Raw genomic sequence first — 25896 nt, 5'->3', positions numbered from 1 at the left:
CTCTAGCCACTATAAAACTACCTTATGTAATTACTTACGTTTTACAACTGAAGAAAGCTTTAAAATACGGTAAGCCCCGAGGATAAAATCCTAATAACTAGAAATCAGTATAGGCTACGGTTGACATGCTGGTCAATCGACAGATCAAATCAAACCAGGAAACAATGGGGTTTAACAGCAATGTCGGAATGCAAACAAGCACCAAATAAACCAACCCAAGGTCTGATCCTGCAAGTAGCTGCTCAGAGCAAACCACGTAGTTCAGTTCTGAGTCTTTCCCTGATTCCAGCAGAGCTCACGCTGCAACAAACGATGCCTTGAATCCCGCCCAGCCTCTCTTTCTACGCAGAGCAAAAGCGAAACGGCAGGAAGCGCAGCCTATCACGCGCTGCCTTTGCCTCTGACGTCACCAGAGCAGGAAGCAGCCGCGGCTGGAGAGATCCAGCTGTTGCCCCACGGACTCATTTTGCTGCGGCACCAGCGCTATGGCAGCTCTGTGTTAAAGTGCTGCTTTAATGGGTGTAGTTTTCTAACGCGTCCCCCACTCCCCACCGGACAGTAAACCGCGACATTTCTTTACCTGCCAGAACAGGAGCCTTGGAATTTCTTCGGCCATGTTTGCCAAAGCTTTCAGAGTTAAATCCAACACTGCTATCAAAGGGTCTGATAGGTAAGTTTGTCTTGTTTTCTTTTCCTTGAAGGCATTTACCTTGGTCGTTAATCCGTTGTAAACAGTGCCGGTGCCAGGCTGTTTTGCGCCTTAGGCAATACCCCACAAAAAATTTAAAAAATAAATAAATTGCTAACTTCACTTTTCAAAAATAGATGCCTTGCAGGAAAAAAATGAAAAGCACAAAACTCGAAACTGCTAAATTTGTTTCAGATGGCAAGGTTGAGTAATACAACAATCCTTGATTATCTTTCTCAGGTACAAAAGAAGATGTTTTAGCACATAAATTATTTTGAATAATCTTGTGAATAAAACTGCCCTTCAAAGGTCAGTACTGCACTTCTCTGAGGCCTGCGCCCTAGGTGGTTGCTTAGCTGGCCTAGTGGTAGCACTGGCCCTGGTTGAAAATAGCCATGCATTCTAACCAAGCATGATGAAGATTTACGGGATGCTACTTAAAATTACGGGACGCGGGTAGCGCTGTGATCTAAACCACAGAGCCTAGGGCTTGCTGATCAGAAGGTTGGCGGTTTGAATCCCCGCGACGGGGTGAGCTCCCGTTGTTTGGTCCCTGCTGCTGCCAACCTAGCAGTTCGAAAGAACGTCAAAATGCAAGTAGATAAATAGGTACCACTCCGGTAGGAAGGTAAACGGCATTTCCGTGCGCTGCTCTGGTTTCGCCAGAAGCAGCTTAGTCATGCTGGCCACGTGACCCGGAAGCTGTACACCAGCTCCCTCGGCCAGTAAAGCGAAATGAGCGCCACAACCCCAGAGTCGTCTGCGACTGGACCTAACGGTCGGGGTCCCTTTACCTTTACTTAAAATTACATTTAGCAGAAAACATACACTTTAAAAAATGACAAGTTAGGCCTCCCTCAAAGTGCAATTTCTGTACTCGTTAATTTTATGTGTCATGTGAAATGCAGAGATTGATGGCTGATCAGTAATTAGTGCTTGGGTTATGGCTTCACAGTGATAGTTGGGATATAAATAAGTTGCTCTGTTTTATTTCCCTGGCATGCATATTTAGAAGGTATTTTTAAGGTTTTGGTCTTTTAAAACTTGAATATGTGTCTTCCTCAAAGATTTAGAGTAATAGATAGAGCTGTAATAATAATAATAATAATAATTATTATTATTATTATTATTATTATTTATTATTTATACCCCGCCCATCTGGCTGGGTTTCCGCAGCCACTCTGGGCAGCTCTCAACAGAATTAAAAGCACAATAAAACATCAAACATTAAAAACTTCCCTAAACATAATAAACTGAGACCAAGCAAAAATGGAATATATTAAATGACAAATTTGCAAACTGCCATCACAAACTTGTCATGGGCACCACACACATAGACCAAAGTATTCTATTGGGTACAACAGAATGTTTATTTAAAAATCAATTTCAGCTGGGGGAGGAGAATTGTGGGCATCAGGGCGGGCCTCTGCAGACATTCATACACCCATGGGCATTATCCTGGCATTCCTGATTTAAGATAGTGAAATGGCTTTGATAATTGGGCACCCATTTTTAAAAAAATTGATTTTAATCATTTAGATAATGGGATGGTGTAATTAGATTTTGTTCATTTGATGGATTTAGATGTAGGGAAATGAATAGATAATTAATTACGAATGTGTGTTAATCATAATAAAACACTGAAAGCAAAGAGAGTTTCATACACCTTACATATTAGTGGACATCAATGGAAGTTGAACTTGATGACACTGCTAGTCTGACTAAAGTTCAGGAATTGTGTCGTTGACTTTGCAGGAGGAAATTACGAAATGATGTCGCAGCAACTTTTCCCACCCTCACATCTGAACAGCTATCTGAAGTTGTGCCAAATAAAGAAGAGCTGAATATCATTAAACTGTATGCTCACAAAGGAGATGCTCTCACGGTCTATGCTAATGGCAGAATACCAGTCCTTTTTGAAATGGAGAAGAGACTGTATCCAACAGGTACAGAAATATGTTTCTGCAAGCAGTTTGCTGTTCTGGGGAGGTTTAAGTTTAGTTTGCTGTTTCACTTTGGACAAGTTGCAAAATAATATTACGGTAGGTTTCCCATATCTAAAATGAGAAGAGTGTCAGTTATGGTATAAATGTGCTCAATCAGAGGTAGGCAACATACTGTCTTTGATTTATAAATTGTCCCTCCCTGAAACACCCACTGCTAGTACAGCTCTGTTTCGCTAAAATGAACATGAGGGGAGTGGGAGAGTGGACACGAACACCTCCATCTCTATCTCTATCTCTATTTCACTCCACAATTTCAAAGGCAATAGATTATTCATTGCAGACAGTCTATACTAGCAGAGGCTTTCTGCACAGTGTAGAATCCTGAAGAATCAGAGTGGTTTCCTTTCTACAGATAGTCACCCTTGAATTTGTGGAGGGTGGCAGGAATAGTGAGGGGAGGGGAGCTAGTCTGAGCGGACCACCTTATGTGTTCAGTTAAGCTGGATAGTGAGTGCCCGAATAGGGCTCATGTAGTTCATGCTATGGTGTGGCAGGCAGAGGGCTCTCTTCTTTAACTTTTGCACAGCCAAGAGTTGATAGGTGATTCTGCTTTCCAGCCTTGGTTGTTCAGAATGAATAAGGAGTGCAGCAGCAGGTGTACAATTCCTGCTATGTTCAAGTTAATACTGGCCCCCGAGCAGAGGACCAAGAAAGGAGTGCACAGGCACACAGCTTGTTCTCAGGCAGAAAAACCATGGATTACTGGCCAAAGATTATTGCGTCTGAACTAGACCAATCTATCTTCTCACTGTACATTATTTTTACGTGTTGGGTTTAAATATCTTGAAACAGAAGCTGGGTTGTGTGTTCTGGTTCCTTACCATCATTGCTCCTATGTCTCTCTTATTATTTATGTGTGCAAGCCAGTCTGGGATTTTTTTCCTGGCTAAAAATATACAAATACTTTTAAGTAAAGAAAAATGTCCAGTGTTGAGGCTGTGTGTGCCATTGCTTATGGAGCCAAAATGGCACCACCCATGTGCAAGAGGGAGATATCAATAGACTTGGGGAACCCCCTTATGTTTGGAAGTTAGAAATAACATAAGGGAGGAAAACCCAGGGGGAAGGGGAACAGTCCAATGGGAATTACTTGCACTGAGATGCCATGGAGTGCTGTCTTGATTGTTGGCAGTGGCAGGGGAGGGTGATAGAAAATAAGGTGGGGAGGGGAACAGCATGGAGTACCCTGAAAAAATGAATCCTGGCTAGAATCCTGAGCAGGAGTACTCCACACTGCAATATTTTGTTTCAGGCTCCACTTCCTAATTTTAAATTCAGATTAATGGTTATCAGTTCTGAGAAATGGAGGCAAGTAAAGTATGTCATGCTGGAATTCCACAAGCATCTTGTTTTCTTTTTGGAACAGTGTACACCCTGTGGTCTCATCCTCACCTTCTCCCCGCCTTTTCCACATGGCCACCTGTGTTGCACAAACTAGCAGGAGGAGCAGGTAAGGGAACGGATCTCAAAGCCAGTCTGCATGGCACCGCACATTTGCCTTGTTGTGGAGCTGGTTCTCATGATTGGGCTTGTTATATTGCAGTCCTAAGCATGCTGCTTGGATGTAAAGTCCTTTGAAAGGCAGTGAGGTTTATTTCCACGTAAATAAATTGATTTTGTCATTGACACGACAGTTTAAACCGAGGTGTTGTTGTTGTTCAGTCGTTCAGTCGTGTCCGACTCTTCGTGACCCCATGGACCAGAGCACGCCAGGCACGCCTATCCTCCACTGCCTCCTGCAGTTTGGCCAAACTCATGCCAGTCGCTTCGAGAACACTGTCCAACCATCTCATCCTCTATCGTCCCCTTCTCCTTGTGCCCTCCAGGCATATCCGCAACTGAGCGACCTTTCGGCTTTGGCCCAGCCGCTTCATCAGCTCTGAATCTACTTGTACTTGTCCTCCGCTCTTCCTCAGTAGCATGTTGGACGCCTTCCAACCTGAGGGGCTCATCTTCCAGCGTCATAACTTTTATATGCCTGTTGTCTTTGTCCATGGAGTTTTCTTGGCAGGGATACTGGAGTGGCTTGCCAGTTCCTTCTCCAGATGGATCACATTTAGTCTAAACTCTCCGCTATGACCTGTCCATCTTGGGCGGCCCTGCATGGCATAGCTCATAGCTTCCCTGAGTTATTCAAGCCCCTTCGCCACGACAATTCAGTGATCCATGAAGGAGTTAAACCGAGGTATTCAAGGCCTTTTTTCCCATTAGGAAGCTTGGTCTGCTTGAATGTTAGAATCTCCTTCTGGGGCTCTTCTTTGGGTACCTCTGCCATCAGAGATGAAGAGGGTGGCAACCAGGGAGAAAGTGCCTCCAGAGTTGTAGTGCTCTGCTTATGGAATGCCTCTAATCAACTCTTTTAGACACCCAGCAAAAAAAAAGTCTAACCTTGCAGGCCTTTTACCTGTTTGTTAAAAAAATTTTTTTAAAAAAACACTGACAGTTTTATTACTGCCTGAAGTAGAAAGCCAGTATTGTATCTCTCAATCCTAGTTTCTAATAAAAATGTTCCAAACTCAAGAAAAAGTTGTCATCTATAACTAATGTGTAATTGACATTTTAGTTGATATATTTTGGCTTTGTGGTGACAGAATTGTTGGTAGCAGGGCTGATCAGAGCTACACTGGCAATTAGGGCCAAGATTTGAAGCCATCCAAGAGAAATCCTTGTTTCATGTAGACATTGAAAGCAGTATTTTTGTCAGTTTTTGTTTTTTAAAAGAGCAGTGGGGGACAAAGGGAATGACTGGTGTCTTTAAGGTTTTGTTAAGATGCTAATGTAGGGTCTTTTCCACAGATCTAATGCTTCCAGGGGTTGTAGTGCCCTCTTATGGTCTTCCTCAGGTAGATCGGGGTACTCTCTGTGCCATCACCTTGGTGGGAAACAGGTATGATTTCTCCTAATGCTAATGCTAAAAATATTTACCTTTTTCTGAAGGGGTTATTAGAATGCATTTTGAGAGCGGAAATTGAGGGTGGGAAAATCAGCCAAATGTGGCCCTCCAGGCCTGTCATAGTAGCCTTCAGGATTTTCCTTAGGCTGCACCCCACTTTGGGTCCCACCCCTCATCAACTGTGCCCTGTGCCCTTCTCGAGAGCCTTTGGCTGGCTACAATGGGCCATTGGCTTTTGCTTGCCTGGATGGAGAGGTGTGTGATTGTCCCATCCCTCTTGGATTTCAAAAGAAGGCAAGTAGAAAACAACAGGAATGCCTTCTGAGATTCCCGTTTATTTTGACTCTGATTGTGTGCCACAGTGTATGCCTTCTATGGATTCACCCTAACAATTTGGGGCTTCCAGCAGCAGGGTTGATTTTCACGCATTGTGTGGCATTATTCATTGGCCAGTTCAGACATCTCAGCTCTTCGTGAACATGCTTAAGGGTTGTGTATTCCCTTCTTCTCTTGCATATTTTGGAACACTGACTGTTTTCCAGTAACCGTAGTTTGCTTGGATGGCTGATTCAGGCAAACTTGTTTGCTTCCAAAGCTGAAGTGGAAACCATGGTTTGAACAATTCTTGTTTAGAGGAAATCTATGACTTTGCAGTGCATCATGGCAAACAGTGGTAACCAAAATCCAAGAAGTGCATGATTGAACTGTGGTGTGCAAGCAGAAGAGGGGGCACAAGAGCCTTAAGTATGTTCTCAACACAACCAAACCATGGTTTGGTCATCATGTCTGAAATGAGAGATTCCTTAGCTGGGAGCTGCTTTAGTTGGAGTAAGAATTTAGCTGTTTGCTTTATGCTATACTCTCTTTACTTTTCAGTGCCCCTGTGGCCATTGGCATAGCTACCATGTCCTCTGCAGAGATGGTGGCAGCTGGAATGAAAGGAAAAGGCTTCACAGTGCTGCATACATATATGGATCACTTATGGTGGGTGTATCACCAAAACTGTTTGACCGTTTACACAATAGGAGAAAAGCACATGGTTAGCTTTTGCCTCCATGCTAATCCAAGACTCAGGTTAGAGAAGGGTGAGCCCTGAGCCAAGTATAAGAAGGATGCAAGTAGCCTTGCATAGAAACTAAGCATAGGTGCATGATTTTGACAAGCAGTTAAGAAAAACTGTTCAGTTCCACAGCACCAAATCAGAAAACTCTGAACCTTTTCTGTTGTGGCGACACTGAGAACTCTTCTATAGTGCATCCTGAAAAACACTTTCAATGAGTGAATATAACTTTAGGCCACACACTACTTGAAAGTCATCTTAAGGACTTGAGAGAGATTGTGCTATTAAGGTCCTGCTGGAGTTACAGCAGTCAGTTGACCCCTTGCACAGCATTAAATAAATGTGATGGTGTGATCAGTTTTTCCAGTTTTTCCAGATTGTTTCGCTCATAATCTTTACAGTGAAGAAAATGGTTCTCAACGACTTCATAGTTTAACTGGCCCTGTCTAGACTTTTTGCTCTGAGTTTCTGTTTTGCTGAAATTGAAATTTGGAGCAAGTCTGATTGTGCCATTTGCTTTTGTTGTTTCTTTTTAAAAAGGGAGTTTGGTGACAAGTCATGCCCACCAACAATAGTCCCCTTAGAAGCAGAGTCTTCAGAGATGATGGATGCTGAAGAGGAGGAGCAAGAGGCTGGAGAAGGGGAAGGCAAATCACAGGAAAACAGCCACCCTATTGACCCATGCCTGCAGACAGGGATTAGAAATCTAAGCATGGAAGATGCTATTCAGGAACCTAATGAAAACGGTGCTGCTGAAACTACTGAAGAGGACAACCTAGATATTCCTCAGGAGGTAGAAGACAGTAGGAGTCAACAAGGTAAAATTATAGAGTTATATACAGGGATTTGCATTCCCACTGTCCATGGCCATTGTCCATGTTGGCTGGGGCTGATGGGAATTAAAGTCCAACAGTGTCTGGGAGGGCTGTAGGCTGCACAACCCTGATGTAATGTGTGAGATTAATGCAAGTTTTTTGGGGTGGTGGTGGAAGGTATGTAGATTACAGGACACATGTGTAAGCATGATTCCCTGCAGCATATGCACTGATGGTACATGTGATGAGCAACAAAATCCAAACAAATGCATCCCCTTCACACACCATGGCTTGTACAGTTGTACCTCTGGTTACGTACTTAATTCGTTCTGGAGGTCCATTCTTAACCTGAAACTGTTCTTAACCTGAAGCACCACTTTAGCTAATTTGACCTCCCGCTGCTGCTGTGCTGCCAGAGCACATATTCTGTTCTTATCCTGAAGCAAAGTTATTAACCTGAAGTGTTATTTCTGGGTTAGCGGAGTATGTAACCTGAAGCGTATGTAACCCGAGGTACCATTGTATAGGGCATTATACCCTGTTACAACTTTGTAATGTGAAATAAGCTTTTATTAAGTTCTGTGCTCACTGCTAGTGTGTCAGCTTTCTTCCGTTGAAATTGAATGTTGGTAGAGACAGTGCTGAACTTAACATTCTTCCTTTCATTTATTGCCTCACTTGACTATATTTTCATGACTAAGAGGGATAAGCCACCAAATGGCTTGTATGTGGAAGTTGATAGCTTGTGACCACACTGCATGGCACTGAAATTGTTTCCCTGTTCAACACTGACACAACTCGTAGGCATAGGCAGGAGCTGAGAGGTTCCCAAGGTGGCAGTGACACATTGTGAACTAGGCCATGTTGCATTCTGTGCAGAGGCTCGTAGGCAGGGCTATTTTTTAAGCTAGGACTCACCAAAACTCAGTTCCAGCACCTCTCAGGTGGGCACCATTGCCATTATAAGAGAATAAGGGATGCGTTCATTGTGAGTTCTGGCACCTCTTTTTCTGGAAAAATAGCACTGCTTGTAGAGAACAAACGGTTCTTTCTTTTCTTCTAGAGCAAATGGATGCATTGCTTCACCAATGCTTCTTCCACGCCTTAAAATGTAAAGTGAAGAAGTCGGAGCTCCCTCTACTGACCAGCACCTTTCTCCGCAACTACATGTTCTCATGTTGGTACGTGTAGTAAGATCTTCTACAAGCTGTCAGAGCTGCCGTGTTGCTGGCTGAGAAATGTGGAAATGGAGCATAATGTGCTTGTAGAACACTGTTCACCAGAGTCAGGAGTAGAAGCCTTGCATGTACACAGGACTCTGTGCCTCAGCCATTGTCACTATATGAACTCGTAGGCGAACTCTGCATGGGTCAGAGTCTGCTTTAAGGCATACTCCAGATATGACACAGGTTAACTTTTGTTCACGTTTTTTAACTTTGAAAAGCTCACCACACATAATAGGGTATTCTGTTTTCACCTGTCTCTTGATGATTCACAAGGAAGAGCTAAAGCTATCTTCTAGTAAAAGCATAATGAAAATAAATGCCATAGTTAAACTATAGAACTTGTTCCCATAGGAAGCAGTGATGGCCGCCTCTTTAAAAGAGGTTTAGACAGATTCATGGAGGATAAGGCTATCAAAGTCTACAGGCCATGATGGCTAAGCTCTACCTCCGTAGTCGGAGGCACTAATCCTTCTGAATACCAGCTGCTGGGAACCTGAGGAGGGGAGAGGGCTATTGTGCTCGGGTTTTGCTTTCGGGTTTCCCACAGGCATCTGGCTGGCCACTGTGAGAACAGGATGCTGGGCAAGATGGGCCATCGGCCTGATCCAGCAGATTCTTCTTAAGTACTTGTGCTTGAATTTGTGAGGGAGAAGGAGGCTTCATTTGCTCTCTTTATATGACATTTAAATTCTTTCCAATCTGTGTGCCCATGTTTTAAGAATATTTTAACTGGAGAAGCCTGGGAACAAAACATGTTTTTTTCTTAAATGTCACCAAAACCGAGAAAGGCCTAATTCCTCTTGTTTCTTGCATATAATTGGTTTCCCCCCCTTTCAATCTACCAACAGTCCACAAGGTCAACAACTAGACATAAAGAAATCAAGCTACAAAAAAGTGAGTAGTAGTTGTTGTCCTTTTTTGTACCATGAAAGGTTGAGGAAACAAATAATAATGAAACATTGGATTGAATGTGGGATTTTTCTGCATACACCACAGATCATCTGCCCTGAAGCTGTGACCCCTTTCTGCAAAGCACTTTGTGCATGTAGATCCTTGATGTGTGAGAAATCTTCAGATGATTTTGCTGGTTAATAGCGCAATCATATACATGTTTGCTTAGAAGTAAGTGTGCATACGATTGCAGCCTTAGAGACAGAGACCTGGATTTATTGAAAGCATTAAGTGTACTTATCCTTTAGTTCTAACTGACAGTAACTTTATAGTGTAAGTAATTTGAGAACTACTGTAAAATTCTGGCCTAATATTGCATTGGCAGGTTTTTAATTTAATTTAAAAAAAACCACTATACAGGTATCTTTAAAACATAAGGTGTTTTTTTTTAATTACAACATAATATATATCCAAACAAAACCTCACTTTAAAAATTACACCAGAATACTGCTTGTTTCATTTTTCATGTGCATAATAAATGGTCCTGGCTAATTTGTCCCTTTCCATATTTGCAAAAGATCTAGCCTACTTTGCCAAACTCTACACAGCCATTTGTCCGCTGTGGATAACCATTGTTCTCTCCCCCCCCCCCAATACATTGCAAAAAATATTACATGCTGTTACTAACAAATTGCCCACAAAAGCTTTGCATATTTCAAGACAACATCTTGAGTAATACAGGGGAAATTACTAAGGAGTTTGAACTATATACTGCATCCTGTCACATATCTTTTACACCTTTAATCTGTCTTAAAAATGCTCATCCAACTTGGCTACAAGCCCACAATGCCACCTTGCACTTTCAAATCGGACTGTTTCCTTGAGCTTCTATAGGCAGCTGAAGGTTGCTTTCCTGTGACTTGATGGTCTTCATCCGCCTGGTGGTATCACTCTTAACACACCTCATTTACCCAGCAGTGACCCCTGTGGCAGCTGTACCTGCTGCAGTGATGCCATTGAGTGCCATTGAGGCCAGAGAGTGGCAAGGGATAGGGCCTGGGCCTGTAGTACCTTATGCAAACAATGTTGCTGGTCTCTCTGTGCAAGCACACATATCCCATGCCTCTACCTGCACTGTGCAGACTGGGACTTCTCTTCTTTCCACCCCACCCCCATTCAATGGTCGACTCTGTAAGTGCACTGGCTCCCCCCCCCCCCCGTTCACTGCTCTTTGTGGGGAGCAGCCAGTCACTGCAACAGGCACTGTCAAGGGCTGCTGCTCTGCTTGTATCCCAGTTTTAACTGCCTCTGTCTCTTCTAGTTCTCCAAGTTCCTGCAGTCAATGCAGCAACAAAATATCCTGCAGGTGAAGGAACTGAATAAGGGAGTAGAGAGCATTGTCAGTGTGGACTGGAGACATGAAAGGTAAGAGAATTTCAGTTCTGTGCAAACAAAGTTGAAATACTGACGCTGGTTAATGAGCTGAGCTGCATTTAAGAGCACAATAGCTAATTAGAAGAGATATTGCTCTTTTTCTTTGGTCTGAAAGGTATTTTATCTCTCACATGGAAGATGTGTAATTGTAGGTAATATCCTAGATAAGCTGCTATCTCTCAAGTTGATTTAGAGAAGGCAGAAATGTAAACATGCTGCTGTCTGCAAACAGCAGTACAAGAAAGATCTACAGTATTTACAAGCAAAGATGTGCATGCCCTTACAAGAATCCAACATGCTTAATAATAAGCTCCATGGATGAGAGGGGTGTTTTGTGTGTATGTGCACACATGCACATGCATGCTGGGAAGCACTATAGGAATGAGGATGGCGTTAATGCACAGCAGTGGCAATTAGGGAACAGGGTGTTTGTTTGTTTGTTAATGACTTAGAAAAATACGCGCAGCAAAGGAAGCAAGCATGGAGGTATAAAGTTATGCTTTCTAGCCGGCAAGCCGGATCCTTACCTCCCTCAGGCCAATTTGGCAGGTGGACTAGGCTCTCTTTCGGCACCAATAAGTTGATGTGTGCTGTCAGTGAGCCCCTCTGAAGGCATGCTGTTAGTGAGCCCCACTTTGCAGGTGGTGAATCATATCCCGCTAACAGTGTATCATTACATAATGTGATAATAAATTAGTTGGCAAAAGGCATTAAAGGACATTAATGGAGACTAAAATATCGGTGGTTGTTGGGCATGTATCCTAATGCTCCAGGCATCTCTTTGCTTTAGGCTTCTTCACATGTTACTTTTGATCAGTACAGATATTAAGATCCGCAATAAAGAAAAGAGGTTGTTTTCTGGAAGCTGTGTACAAATGGAGTGTTTCATTACTGGTTTAATGCAGAATCTGTAGTTTCCAGTGGTGCTTGCTTCTATAAGGAGCTAACAGGAATAAGCCCTTTTGAATTCAGTAGGACTTACTCCCAGTGTTGCAACCTAAATAAGCCAGTTCTTAAACTCTAAGTTAATAGCTAATTCCGGAGACATCACAGCAGTAGCTTGCATTAATTGCCCAGGCTGTGGCTAGAATCCCGGTTTCTAACTGTCAAACATGTTCACTTACAAAGTTATTCCTTGCTAAATTCACATTTTAAAACTTCGCCAAGGTATTGTTTGCATCAGCTGTTAGAAACTCACTACTTTACTGGCAAGTCCATAAATACAGAACACTTTTCTAAAACAAATTGCCTTTTGTTGTCAAACTCCAATGCTACAGTTTAGTTTCTCCTTATTCAGAAAAAGTTGTAATGTTTCTACCATTGCTCCAGTCTTCCACAGTTCACCATTTGAGTCATACTATTACATCACTGCTAAAGAAGAAACAAGCCCAACGATAATGCTTGCATGGCAAAGCCCAGGGGTTGCCAAACCTTTTAGGCCCATAAGCACATTTGGCAAAGTGGAATAGCTTCTGTGGCACCACAGCTAAGCTCACACAGCAACCTTTTCTCTTGGGTACAGTAGAATGCTTCCTTCAAGCCTAATGTCAGCAGGTGAAGGATGTGGGTGCCAGGGAAGGCATCTGTGGGCATATGTGTTGGCAACCCCTGGCATAACCGCTTTGACCACTATAGGCCTAATTAGGACTTTTATGCCTTTTAAGACGTGCACCATATCAGGGAAACAATTAGCAAGCAATGCTTTCATCTTCTCTCTACTGCTGCAACCGGGAAGGGCACACCTTTTTGAAACCTCTCCCTGATGCTCACTTCTTGAAGGCACTGAAGAGTTTTTGGCAATCCCAACCACTTTCCTTCCATAACTGTTTATCATATCCAGAGCTACACAGTTTATTACCACTATAGTCACCATTGCCTCTGGAAGGGCCCACCCCCTTGACCTGTGGCTGCATTGTCAGCAGACCTGTAGATACTGAAGTATTAGGAATGAGAAAGGATGTAGAGCAATGGCAAAGGAAAGGGGAGGAAAATGGGGAGGTGCTTGATGGGACTGGTGGGGCTTACAGGCCCGTCCTGCTCTGTCCCCTTCCTCCCCCACACAGAAGTCCCACTCCAACTCCATGTAAAAATTTGGACTGGCTGTGCTTACCTGTCCTCTCTGCCTGCCGCTGCCCATGCTCGCTTCGCCAGCCTCCCTCCAACTTCCACCAGAAGTGGTGACGCTCTGGTGGTAATGAAGATGCACTGCAGCCCGTCGTCTCCCTTCTCCTTGGGGACCATGTCTGGGCTCCGCTCCTTGCTGCTGGGCTGCTGGGCTTCGTTCCCTCCGGGGGGTTCCACACTGTCTCCTCCCCTGCCCATCTATGATGTCACATACGCATAGCATTGTGAAGCTCGCATTTTACAGTATCCTCTACAAGGTCTAATTTGTGTGCCTCCTTGGTAGATTGGACGGCGAGGTTCCTGCTGTTATCTGCTGGAACAGGCAGGGCTGTGCCTTTCCTCTGTCACAATGGGCACTTGTGATGTCGAGAAGGCTTGGCAGAGTGTGTGGGGGCGGGTGGGCTTTAGTTTAGGTCTACATAGGAACCTAGCCCAAAGAGACACCTAAGACTTTGGATTGTTTCTCCACGTTTTCTCTCCTCCAGAGATTGGCTTCTTTGGAGGCCAGGTCTAGGGTGCTCAGTTTGGCTTGCTTTAGAATTATTCAGAGAACTTTCAGAAGGACTGCCATTGCTAGTTGATGTTTTGCTGTCCATTTGTCCTTGGCCAGTATCAGATTGACCGGGGTACGTGCAATGCGTTTCCTTGGGGTAGGGGACCTCAGGTCCAGGGGGCCAGATGCAGCCGCCCAGATCTGTCTGTTTAGCCCTTGGAACACTCCCCAAGTCACATCCTCCACTAGTCATGATTTACACTATTTCTTCTTTCCTGGCTAGAATGCCTCTTGCTTATCTGGATGGAGGATTGAGATGGGTGCACAAGTGTACGTAGAAACTAGTCTACTCTACAAAGGTACAATTTCCACCCACTTTCCCCTCAGACCCCACCTACCCCTGGGAAGTGGCCTTTGGAAGGTTTCCCAGAAGGAACTGTGGCCCGCAGGCTGAAAAACAGTTTCCAACTCTGCCTTTCCTTTTGCACAATGTACCTGGCACTCTTATGTCCTTGCATGGCTTCTTTGTGCATATTAGAACACATGCAGGAATGCTCACTCTAAGCTATCAGTTATCTTCCTTTGCTGCTAAGAAAGTTGGGGTTGTGCGCTAATTCTCTTCCCTGGGTCTTCCGTGGCTTTATTTATTTATTACATTTATATATCACCTTTATCTTCCAAGGATCTCAAAGTGGTAAACATGGTTCTCTTTTCATCCTTCACCCGTGAAATAGCTTAGGCTAAGAGATGGTGACTAGCCCAAGGTCACCCAGTGAGCTTCATGTCTGAGTGGGGATTCGAACCCTGCTTTCCCAGGTCCTAGTCCAACACACTAACCATTATGCCACACCGGCTCTGATGCTGGAAGCCCTGCAGCATAGAGTAGGATGGGAGGCCAGGCCAAGACACCATATTGTGCCACATCATTCCAGTATTGAACACTAGGTGGCTGCTGGAGCATATGGCTTCAAGATGATGTTCTGTTCTGTGGACCAACTTGAAGCAGAGGCAGAAATGTACTTCCACTTTGTGTAAGCAAACGTGTTGAGGGATTTTGCACAGTGTTATTGCAATGAGAGGAATGGTCTTGGGTGCCTGTGTCCTAGGAGATGACAAGGAAGCAATGCTATACTCATTTGTGTCTCAGTCATGAACGGGAATAGCCCTCATGATGAAATGGTAGTAAACTCTGTGAAATATTTTGCTTTTGCTTTTCAGCATTAGGTCTTTTGTAGTACCTATTGAAATAGCAGCATCTGAATTGTCTGTCCAGGATAGCAGAAGTGGTGGTGGAGAACAGCCGTACCACTGTCCTGAAATCATACCACTCTATGGCATCTCATCCAAAATGGCTCCCTTATTCCAAGAGTCTGGATATAAGTAAGTAATATAAGAAAATGAACCACTTGACTTGTTCCCTATGTTGTTGTTCTTGTTGTTGCTTGCAGAACATTATGGGCCAAGGAAGTCCTTAAAGGGGTGTGTGAGTGTGTAGCAGACTTCAGAGTGAATGGCCTGCCCGGCAGAAAAATACATGAATCTGAAAACACGAATGTTTCTGGGTGCTGAGTTCAATAGTTTGGTTTGGTTGGACCATTTCTCCTGTATGTTGGTAGTGGTGTTCTAAATGAAGGAAACAGCTTCCTTACTGGAGTGTTTCCCCCACTTAATAATAGCCAATTTGCAAAAGCTGATCATTTCCTGTTCCTTCCAAAGTACAACCTAGCAAGTAACAAAGATTCAATTTTCCTCCAGGAAAGGTGACACCCTGTCCAGCAGTGAAGTAAGAAGTGCTGTTATCAACTACGTGAAGCTTAATGAGCTGGTTGATGAAACAAACAAAAAGTATGTAAAACCCCAAAGCTTGTTTAGTAGGGAGATTGCAACACCACTCTCCTTGCTCTGTACTGATAGCAAGGGATAGCTGCAGCCATGATTTTGCACAGTAGTTTTCCATGCTCGTGGTTCACCATTACAGCGCTAAGCTGAAACATGTGGGAAATGCTACTAGAAAGGGGAAGCACTCTTTCATAGCACAAGTCCCTTTATGCCAAGTATGAGCAGTCGGGTCAAATGGACCATGCACCCTGTCCTGGTCCCTCTCTTATATATGTCTGCTATATAGATGGGCCCAAGTGCAGTGTTGATTGTACTCAAATGTGTGTCCAGCCTCAACAAGTGTTTGTGCGCAAACACACACACACACATACACACAGGACTTGTGCAGGTGTATCCCATATATCATGCCTAATAGAATTTTAAACTAGTGGTCATTATCCTGATTTATTTTGTTATTTATTTCATAGAATGTATACACCGCTTGATTGAAACTCCCCCACCCCACCCCACCCCACCCCGTTCAGGAAAATTGTACAACAATAGTTTAACAAGAAGTTTATTTTTTTAAAAAAATATCTTTATTAAATTTTATAAAACAAAAACAACAGCAACATAATCAAACATAAACACAACAGTACAATACAATTATTTAAAAACAAACCTACAATAAAAACATACCTATAATAACAACAAACCTACAATAAAAACAAAAAATCTTATTTATTCTCACTAACAACTGTCCTTCCCATTGTATGTTGACTTCCTCCTATCTCCTCTTCCTGCATTTCTTGTCTATCATCTTTAGTAATTTCTAAACATCTTGCAAAACCTTATTTACTATAAAAATACCTACTTATTAATCTTAACTTTATCCTAACTCATATTTCATCTATCTTAAACACTTAACCTAACTCTACATCTACAGTCTAACTTTTCTTCCAAATTATATCTAATTATCAATCATACAATAATTTTAAAAATACAGTTTGAATTTCTTCCATTCTTCTTCCACCGCGTCGTCCCTCTGGTCACAAAGTTTCCCGGTCATCTTTGCGAGCTCCATATAGTCCATCATTTTCATCTGCCATTCTTCAAGAAGTTTAAATACTAAAACCAATTAGGATTCACATTTAGCTGGTGCTGTAAAGAACACAGTGAAGGCACCTGCTTGATATTAATAGGCAGGGAGTTCCAAAGTGTAGGTGCTGCCACTAAATGATCAAGTTCTTACACACGTGGAGTGGTTATTATGTGGCATCTGTAGAGTGCCAATTCCGCCGATCGAAGCAGTTGAGAGGGCAAATGTGGGGTAATTTAATCTCATGGATAATTTAGGAGTGCCACAATAAGATTAAAGACATCTTAGTTGATTAATCATATCATTTTTTTTAGTGATACGATTCTGTAGGTTGATCTGTTAGCTTAATCATTAAAAGTTTTGATCAGCTAAACAGGTGACCTTTGATTAACTGAGCAAAGAATTTTTAAACATTAAATTATTTTTAAGAGAGGTACATGCAAAAACAGCACTTGATAAGCAACATATTCAGACATAATCTACAAGCAAAGAGGACATGTTGTTTTACGTAATCCCTTCTCAAGTTTTCAGCAATCAAGTAAAGTGTTTAGCACCCAACTTACCATATAATAGTGCAAGTGCAGTGTGACTTTTGGAAATCCTTTTGTACCTTTTAACAACAAAGTGCTAAAGAGACAAACATAATCTTTATAATCTGTAGAGTGCTACACGTTCTTGATGTTGGTGCATTTCCAGTTCAGGTGATGAGGTGATCATGCTGAGAACAGATTTTTAAATCTGCCTTACTTTGTTACAGCTTTATAAAGGTGAATCCCATCTTGTGTGATTGTCTGTTGGAAAAATCTGAGCAATATGAAATTTCAAAGCTCGGATGGGACAATCTCCTGAGCAGGTGAGGAGACTGTGATTCCTACAGCTGCTTCATATACTTGTCTCAGTATTTCCTATAATGCAGGCCACTATGTATTATGTTATTTTTAATGTTTGCAAAAGGAGGTTAAGCCCAAACCATTCAAAGGTTAAAATTGTCACTAAGGTCTCGTGCTGTGTTGCTTAGTGTTATGTAAGCAGACTGGAATTTTATGACACGGTAGCCTGATTTGCACATCACGGTAAGCCATAGCTTATGGATTACTGCATGCTGTTCAGTGACCCCTTGCCTTTCTTCACTCACTCTTCAGCCAAGAGAGAAGCATGCTGTACAGCTTGGCTTAGTGCTTGGGTGAGGAACATCAGGCATGGGGGCCAAATGTAGCCCTGAGGACTCCAGAGCACAACCTCTCTCCTTCAGCCACACCCTTCACTGATGCTCCATCGCACTCCCAAGTGTTTTTGCTTGTCCTTGAATGGTGATAGTGCCTTTTGCTTGCATGGATGCCGAGGGTTTGTGTCTGTAGAAACCATGCAAAAGTGAAATGTGTGCTTGTTTCCCTGACTCTGCCCACAATTGGCCCATGGCACAGAAGGGAGTCGGCCCCTTGGGTCCCCCCCCCCCACCTTCTGCTTAGTGTTCCATGCGAACCAACACTTGCAGTTTCTCTCCCCAAGCAAATGGCGAGCCACAGACCAAGAACCAACCTTGGCTTCTTGGGGACAGAAACTAACCCTGAGTCCTGGTTTGCAGGTAATGCTAAGCCTCACCTCACAGTTTGTTTTTCCTGGCTCCAGGCAGGTCAGAATAAAGTAGGAGCAAGTGAGCAGCTGCTTGTTCTGGTAAGCCATGGTTTATAATTTGCTTCCCATGATGTGGAGGCTTGGCCACCATAAAAGTAAACACAACGAGCTTGGCTGCTTTGGGACCTTCGAAAACTCCCCATTCTCTTTTGTTACTTTGAGGATCATAATATTTTATTTTTTAAAAGTCTTTGGAATTAGGAGAGGTACAAAGATAATAAAATAACTATGTCTCTCTGGCAGTGTCGTCTGTTATAAATCACAAAAACCTTTTAAGACATAATATTGATAAGTAGAGATTTTCCCAGAATAATCCTGTTATGGAATAGCATCATGAATAACATAGATGAAGGCTGCTAAATGAAGTATGATTACGGTAATATCCTGTCAGTCTCTCTATGGCTGTCTAGTATACAGCCTACACATGGAATGCAAATCAGCTTCCATCATTATTAACTTTCAGAGGGAATTTGAAAACCAACCTTTCACCCAGGCATTTGGTGGCTGAAGAATACTGCTCCTGGCAGTTGTCTATAACAGTTATTTCTTACATTCTTAAGTTAACTGTAACTGTTTTTTTAGAATGCTTTAAAAAAAATGGTGGATGTGATTCCCACCCTGGGCTCCATTGGGAAGAATAATTTAAACTCAATAAATAAATAAAACCCTGAGGTGAATAAAGGCAAGCTGTATCAGGTTGAGTCTTTGAATAGAAGTACTTGGTACTTAAGTATAGCAGGAATAGCTAAGCCAGAAAGCTGCCATCCCTCTGTGCTGTCCTGGATAAGCTTAATCTTAGCACTGCTTTTGTGGCAGGTGTCTGGATCACCTACAGCCCTTCCATCAGGTGACTTTTTTTGGACATGACCCCATCGTGAGGAAAGGAAACATTGATCCCATTGATATAAACATAGCACAAAGATCGTGCAATAAAAAGGTAAGGGCAAGGAGAGAAGTAGTCTTCTGTGGAAACATCCAAACTGTGCTGCCTTTTTTTTTAAGCCTGCCTTTTGAAATGTTTTATAATACTGCACTATCTTTTGAAAGTTTCCCCATTGAAAACACCATTTCCAGAGCAGTCTCCTAGCCCTGTTATGCAGAGAGGGGAGAATAAAGAGGCTGAGACCATGATCCTACTTTTTGGGCATGGAGAGCAGGGAAAGCTGTTTATAACTATCAGAGCTGCAGTTATTGCCACAGAAAGCAATTGACAACTGGGCTAGCATGTGCCGCTTGTACAGGTGAGGATTCCTGGGCTTAAGTCATAGCCCTACCTCCTCTCTGAACCCCTGGGGATCAGATATAAGGTCCAGACATAACACTGACACCTTACAATGCCACTGGTGCATGGTTTGCCATTTATTTCAACCACCCGGGGGTGAAGAGGGCAGGGCGGAGAAGGCCAGATCAGGAGATAAGCTGAAGTTCTCAGTATAGAGCTTATCTGGTATCTGTTGGCCCTAGTTCGGAAGGATAGTAGGAAGCACCTACTGGCAGCTGGGTTGGATATACATTGCACAGAGACTTCCGAAAGTGTGTCACCAAAGCGCTACTCCAGGAAGATGGAAGGCACATGTTGCAGGCCTAAGGGAGGAGCAATAGCTTGAGTACAGCACATGTTTCATATGCAAAAAGTCTTGAGGTTCAGTCTCTGGCAGCTCCAGTGGAGAGGATCAGATAGCAGGTGATGGGCAAGATCTCTGAGTGAGGCATTACAGTTAGAGTAGATGCTACTGACCTAGATAGAGTAATAGTCTGAAGCGATAGAAGGCAACTTAATATGAATGTTGCCCTCTTGGGTGTGTATCCCTGTTCCAGAGGAGCAGCCAAGCAGGTGCAGTAGAAGAGGCTAAAACAGACTGTGGGGAAGAGCTGCATGGAAGAGTACCTGGGTCATTAGCTGCTTTTTGTTCCCTGTGTATGATACTAATTACTAATACTAATTTCATTTGTACTTCACCCATCTGACTGGATTGCCCCAGCCACTCTGGGTGGCTTCCAACAAATATTAAAGCATATTAAAACACCAGACATTAAAAACCTCCCTCCCTATATAGGGCTGCCTTCAAAAGTCTTCTAAAAGTTGTATACAGTCATACCTCGGGTTGCGTTCGCTGCGGGATACGAACGCACCAAACCCAGAAGTACCAGAATGGGTTACTTCCGGGTTTCTGCGCATGCGCAGAAGCCGTGAATCGCAACCCGCATGTGGGCAGACGCAGTGCTGCGGGTTACGGACGCTGCAGGTTGCGAACGCGCCTCCTGCACAGATCGCATTCGCAACCCGAGCGTCCACTGTACTTACTTATCTCCTTGACATCTGATGGGAGGGAGTTCCACAGGAATAATAGTTTTATTAATTGTGTATGTGTAGGCGTGAACTATTTGCAGCTCACACATGTAGCATTATGGCTTGAAAGTATTGATGGTATCCGGCATGCTTGGGTGCAAGAGGTAGACCCTAGGAATAAACCAACCCAATACAAAGTTGTCACTGTTTTCAGGAAGAGATGATTAATTCAGCCCAGTGCTATCCATGACTCAGCCAGGGGTTGGGAGTCAGAAGAGGTACGATAGGCCCTTGCACTGTTTTAACATTGGTATTTCTTTTGCCTTTCTCTGAAGGAATGCAAAGTAGTTTTCATTTATATCAGTGTTTCAAAATGTAGTCAGCCGGTGGTGCTCTTGTCAAAACCCAGGGGCAGAAGCTAGCATGCCTGGGCTCTTCTCCCTTCCCCTTTGGGCAAGCAAATCCTGAAGTGGTCTCAGAGAAGGGTGGGTTGGTTGTGGGGTGGTCTCTGTAGGAGCTTCCTGGTCTGGGCCTTTTGCTTTTACCCTAATGGGTGAGGTGTGAATCTGACCAGGCCACTGCTAGCATTTATCCCCACTCGCAGCTTTCCTAATTAACATCCCTTCCTCCTAAGCAACTAGGGCAAAACATATGAGCTACCGTAATCATTTAAGATTTGGTCTGTTGCTACACTGTCGTCGTCCCCCCCCCAAAAAAAATCAGGACGAACCTTGATAGTGTTACCCCAGTGCTTCAGTTAGTCTCTTGCATTTATGTATGCCTTTGACTTAAATCACATAGGTTGTGCAATATGCCTGCTGTCAAACATGCATTGCTCCTATTCATTTTCAAGCATAGGTATTATTAATATGCACAGGCAAAGGACCCAGGAAAATAATTTTGCTGATACCACATAGCCTGTAAGAATGTACGAAAGTGAAATTGCACACTACCGATTGAGCATTGTGTATTAGTGCAACAAAGTAATACCATCTTTCCTTTCGGTTTGCAGGTAACCATAATTAAGAATCTTGAGCTGTATGGGCTAGACCCACAGGCTGTTGCCAACTTTCTCCAGCAAAAAGTTCAAGCGAGTGCCACTGTCACCACACTTCCGGGAGCAAAGGACAGAGCACAGGTCCAGGTACAAGGCAATCAGATCCACCACCTTGCTAAGCTGCTGGTGGGTAAGTATCTATAGCAGGGGTAGGGAACCTGCCAGGGCAGCACACCAGTGGTGGGTGGAGTCAGAGGCCAAAACGGGAAGAGCAATGGACATACCTTTGCACATTAGGCTATATTCCAGCAATGCAAAAGCCAGATGCTGGCACATGTGCACGCACATGCACACGCACACGGTCTCCATTCAGGCTCAGAAGAGGCGTCATCACAAGGTGACTTACCAGCAAGGCAAAGCACTCAAGGAAGGTGCAGCTTAGGGAAAGGGCTGAGGGCCAGCATGCGAAGTTTGGCTGCCAGGCCTGAAGTTCTCCACTGCTCATCCATGGCAAACTCATAACATAATTTATTATGTTTTGAAGGTTTAGTCACTTATTAGATTAACAGTGCAATCCTAGGAATATCTTCCCAGGAGCATATCCTATTGAATTCAATAGTGCTTGAATTCAGTGGCTAATTAGAGCTGCCACATTATTACCGTATTTACACAAATTTAATGCACCATCAAATCTAATGCGCACCCTAATTTTCACGACGTAATTTGGCCAAAAATGGTGTGCATTACATTCAAGTAAATACATTAAGTGCAGTGTCTTCCTATGTATATTTATTCATAATTAAAAATGCACAGGAGTACATTTTTTAGTAAGGTGAGTGCCCTAAGTATACAGTCCTCTAGAATTTTCAGAGCACGTTACTCTTTTAGTAAGCTGCAGGTCCTATTGTGTTAAGCTTTTGAGCTGTAAAATACAGATTGATTACATGTTGACTTTGTTCCAGAGGACTACCAGATACCTCGCAAATACATCAAGGGTCTTGAGAAGGCACCAAAGATGGGCCGGAAGTAGCAGCCAGGTCTGAAGATCAAAGTCAGAACTTTGTTATTTATAAATATTTTATTCAACAGAAATGACTAATCCAGCTGCCTTACCTATAAAATAATGGGTTTTATTTAAAACAAGAAAATAAATAAAGCTTTTCCCAATAACTTTGCTGGACTATCTCCATAGCTTGTTGTGGAACACCTTAGCAGGTTTGCTGAGCACTGTTCTAGTACAAAGATGTCCACGTGTAAACTACTAATACTAACAGATGCTGTTGGGTGTCCCCTGAAGATTGTGGGGCTGGTTTTTTCTTTTTCTTTTTTACAGGATTGTGAGGATCAAAAGAATAGTGAGGTACAGTTTATACCTTAAAATACCCCCCCCCCATGATAGTGGATTTTGTTCTCTCCCTCGGCAAACCCTCCCCAAATGCATTTACCTGCTTTTTAGTTAGGAAATTTATTTAGATATGGAATCTCTCCAGCAAAAAGTGCTTGGGGTGCAGATGTTGCATGATGCATTGTTGTGGGTGTTTCTGTTCCACCTGCCTGAGTTGAAATACAGGCAAATCCCTTTCTTCTTTCAGTGAACTAGACCTTGTGGCAGGAAGACACTTCTCCTCCCTCCCTTACTATGTATCTCTTAGCTTACCTGATGGGAAATGAACAAGCAGCAAAGACAGAGGGGAAAATTGTAGCGAACATGTAAATTGTGTTGAAGACATGCTCTGGAAAAGCCCCTCTGTTCACCCTAGTGCAGAGAAGCTAAAAGAGCTTTTTATTTTTGCAGAGCTGTTGCTCTTTAGCCCTTGCTCAGCTAAAAAATAAGATCCCTCCCTAAAAGATTACTGCAATGCCACCGCGTACCACAGGAGGGCATGAGGAACACAAACCGACTCAACTCCTTGGAACAACTTCATCAGAGACTGTTTTATTTTCGATAGCTTCTCTTAACACAATTTTGTATCGCATGAACAGATTTCTTTAGGAGCTTTTTAAAAAAAAAAACTGGAAGGAAGGTGACATTTTCAACAAAATGCCATAGGGTTGAAACAGTAGTAAAAATAAATTACCAGCATGGCAAAAATGTTATTTACTTTACCACGTAAGCTTTTCACTAATTCCATTCTTTACAGACTGTACATGTTTTACAGTTGACCCATTTCGAAAGAAAAAAAAAGTTGCACACGTACAGATGATGCAGGCAACACAGTATACTAACAAAAGGCACTGCCAGCAGTAGTCTGCGCTTCTTAAGGTAGGGCCTCCTCTAACTCCTCTCTAAGGCGTCTGCTCTGCCACCGCTGAAGTGGCTAAGCTTTCTCTCAAAATCCAAGCTCCGTGGTGGTTCCCCCCTTCCTCTCCTCTTAATGCCCCTTAGCTATATATAATCTTTTAAAGAAACAAAACAAAAATAATGCCCACCTGTTTTTGCAGGTGGCTTAGTCAGCAGCATTCACATAAATTGCATAAGAAGCCATACCTTCTATTAAAAATGTTCAAGACATGCTGTTATGGGATGGGGGTGAGGGGAGCAGGGAAAGGAAGAGTGCCATTATTGAAAAGCAGTTCTTTAAAAAAATAAAAATAAAACATGACATTATATATATTTATATATACTCAACATTCCTAGGGAGAAGTAGTCACTGACTTACAAAGACTGTTTCCTGTTCTTGTCTCTTGGTGGTGGCGCAGGAGGCTGACATCCTGGGATCCCTCCTCAGTGTGCCAGGCCAACAGTTTCAACAGCGCTTAGGAAGAGTTTTGAGTGCTTTCTCGCCTGGGTTCCATAGTTGCATGTGCTTATCTGGATCTGAGTCTTGCTTTCCTTGTGCTGTGCTAATACATCTTGTACAGCGGTATTAGAGACTGAGTAACTGTCTATGGGGGACGCTGTGGTGGTGGACTTCCTGAAGATAACTTTGGAGGTACCTGAGAGCTCTATGCCCTTTCAGCTGCGGTGTAGAACCCCTGCACTCAGCCCTGAGAAAGAAACAAATCTTCCTTCGCCTTCCCAAAGAAAGCTTTGCTCCGAACAATGTCATAGAGGGTAGCCAGGTTCTGAAAACGTAGGTGTGGGCCTTCTGGTGTTACGAAGCAGTTTCGCAATGCAAATGACACAGAATCAATTCCATTTTTTTAAGTGCTGGGAGATGAGCCCCAAATTGGCTCATTAGCAGACCTGCACCCTGGTCCCAGATCCTACTGGGTAAGAGGAAACTGTATACTGGAAGGAAGGGCTCGTAAGTTGAAAATATTAGGCTGGAAGCATAAACAAGAAAACAACCCTGCAGTGTTGCCAGAACAAAAATAAAACTGACCTTATTTTCCTATGTGAAAATATAAACTCTTTTGCTCAAAGGCCAAAGCACTCTAAAGCTCATCAAAACCTGCTCTACTTCTACAGACTTCTTGACATCTCGTTCATTCATTCTCTTCATTCTGTGCAAGTCTGTTTGGCATCCTCTACAGTGTCCACATGTACCAGAGCGATAACCCTCCCATGTGATTAAATTACCACAGAGAACACGTTCAACTCACTTCTGCCACACATACATACATAAATCCACATGGAAAGGTAGTGGGATAGCAGGAGAAGAAAAGAAGGTAGTACAATTGAAGACAAGGCATCATCCACTGCTTGCGTGTACTACTAGCTCATCCTTAAGCTAGCCCCAAAGAGGAAAGATTTCAAAACTAGTTTGTAGGGTCAAACTCACACTGAAATACATTGAGAAGGGGAGGGAGTGGTTATACCTTAAGCAACCCAATTCCTTGGATATTCAGCATTCATTGTAAGGTTTCCTGCCTATTCTGTTCTGTACAAACAGGGAAGATGGGAAGAAGCAGTGTTCATTTTTGGTTTCTGGAGGGTCAGTGGATTGGAACATTTAATTTCCTGTTCTATAGTTGCCAGTTCTGAGCACACACCATGGACTACAACCAATTGAAAAAGTGTCCTGAGGGAAAAAAAGGTTTTGGTTGGGTGGGGTTTCTTTCCATTTTTAAATAATATATAATTTTTTGAAATTTAGTTTATCCCTAGCCACACTTCCAAGTTCGAGTTATCCAGGCTTCCCATTTGCTTCTTTCAAGGCCTCCTGCAGTCTTTGTTTAAACCGGTCATACTTTTTCTGCACTTGCTGGATTTTCTCTTTTTCTTCCCTTTCTAGTATCACCAGGAAATTCTGTAGCTCTGGAATAGAGAAGTCATCCCACTGTGGAGAAAAAGCACACACACAAACTTTAGACAGAAAATACACATTATTCCAAGTCTGTGGGTAGATACTAGATGTGACCTGACTAACTGAAATGATTTTCTGCAGGAAAAACCCACGAAGTAACTCATCCTCCCCAGTCTTTCATTTTACCTCATTTACTACACTGAAACCTTCAGACCCAGAAAGCAGAAGCCTCCCACA

General features: G+C 43.0%; 3 protein-coding genes across 7 annotated transcripts in view; 1 reads left to right on the top strand and 2 right to left on the bottom strand.

Annotated features, from left to right (window-relative positions):
* The window catches only part of DYRK3 (dual specificity tyrosine phosphorylation regulated kinase 3), a 38814-nt gene extending 25433 nt beyond the window's left edge, over positions 1-13381 (bottom strand). Inside the window, exon 1 of one of the 2 annotated variants that reach the window (XM_033152876.1) lies at positions 13124-13381. In XM_033152876.1, the coding sequence (XP_033008767.1) occupies positions 13124-13335 (212 nt within the window). In that variant the 5' untranslated portion in view covers positions 13336-13381. The remainder of the gene's footprint in view (positions 1-13123) is intronic. The other variant, XM_033152879.1, reaches the window with a different exon arrangement.
* On the top strand, positions 456-22603 carry EIF2D (eukaryotic translation initiation factor 2D). Of its 2 annotated transcripts, XM_033152884.1 has the most exons (15): positions 458-670; positions 2444-2634; positions 4061-4144; positions 5491-5581; positions 6464-6571; positions 7188-7465; positions 8526-8643; positions 9537-9582; positions 10901-11004; positions 14849-15010; positions 15386-15475; positions 17305-17400; positions 18999-19119; positions 21485-21659; positions 22432-22603. In XM_033152884.1, the coding sequence occupies exons 1-15, from the start codon at positions 615-617 to the stop codon at positions 22497-22499; spliced, it is 1788 nt and encodes a 595-aa protein (XP_033008775.1). In that variant the 5' UTR covers positions 458-614; the 3' UTR covers positions 22500-22603. The 2 variants fall into 2 exon arrangements, with proteins under 2 accessions (XP_033008776.1, XP_033008775.1); XM_033152885.1 differs by lacking the exon at positions 4061-4144 and having other exon boundaries at positions 456-670.
* A 782-nt stretch (positions 22604-23385) lies between these two features.
* RASSF5 (Ras association domain family member 5) overlaps positions 23386-25896 on the bottom strand; it is a 108790-nt gene continuing 106279 nt past the window's right edge. For all 3 annotated transcript variants that reach the window (XM_033152872.1, XM_033152873.1, XM_033152874.1), the window contains one exon: positions 23386-25692. In XM_033152872.1, the coding sequence (XP_033008763.1) occupies positions 25540-25692 (153 nt within the window). In that variant the 3' untranslated portion in view covers positions 23386-25539. The remainder of the gene's footprint in view (positions 25693-25896) is intronic.

This window comes from Lacerta agilis, chromosome 6, assembly GCF_009819535.1.
Source record: "Lacerta agilis isolate rLacAgi1 chromosome 6, rLacAgi1.pri, whole genome shotgun sequence".
Lineage (NCBI taxonomy): Eukaryota > Metazoa > Chordata > Lepidosauria > Squamata > Lacertidae > Lacerta > Lacerta agilis.
This window is presented reverse-complemented; position numbering and strand designations above follow the sequence as displayed.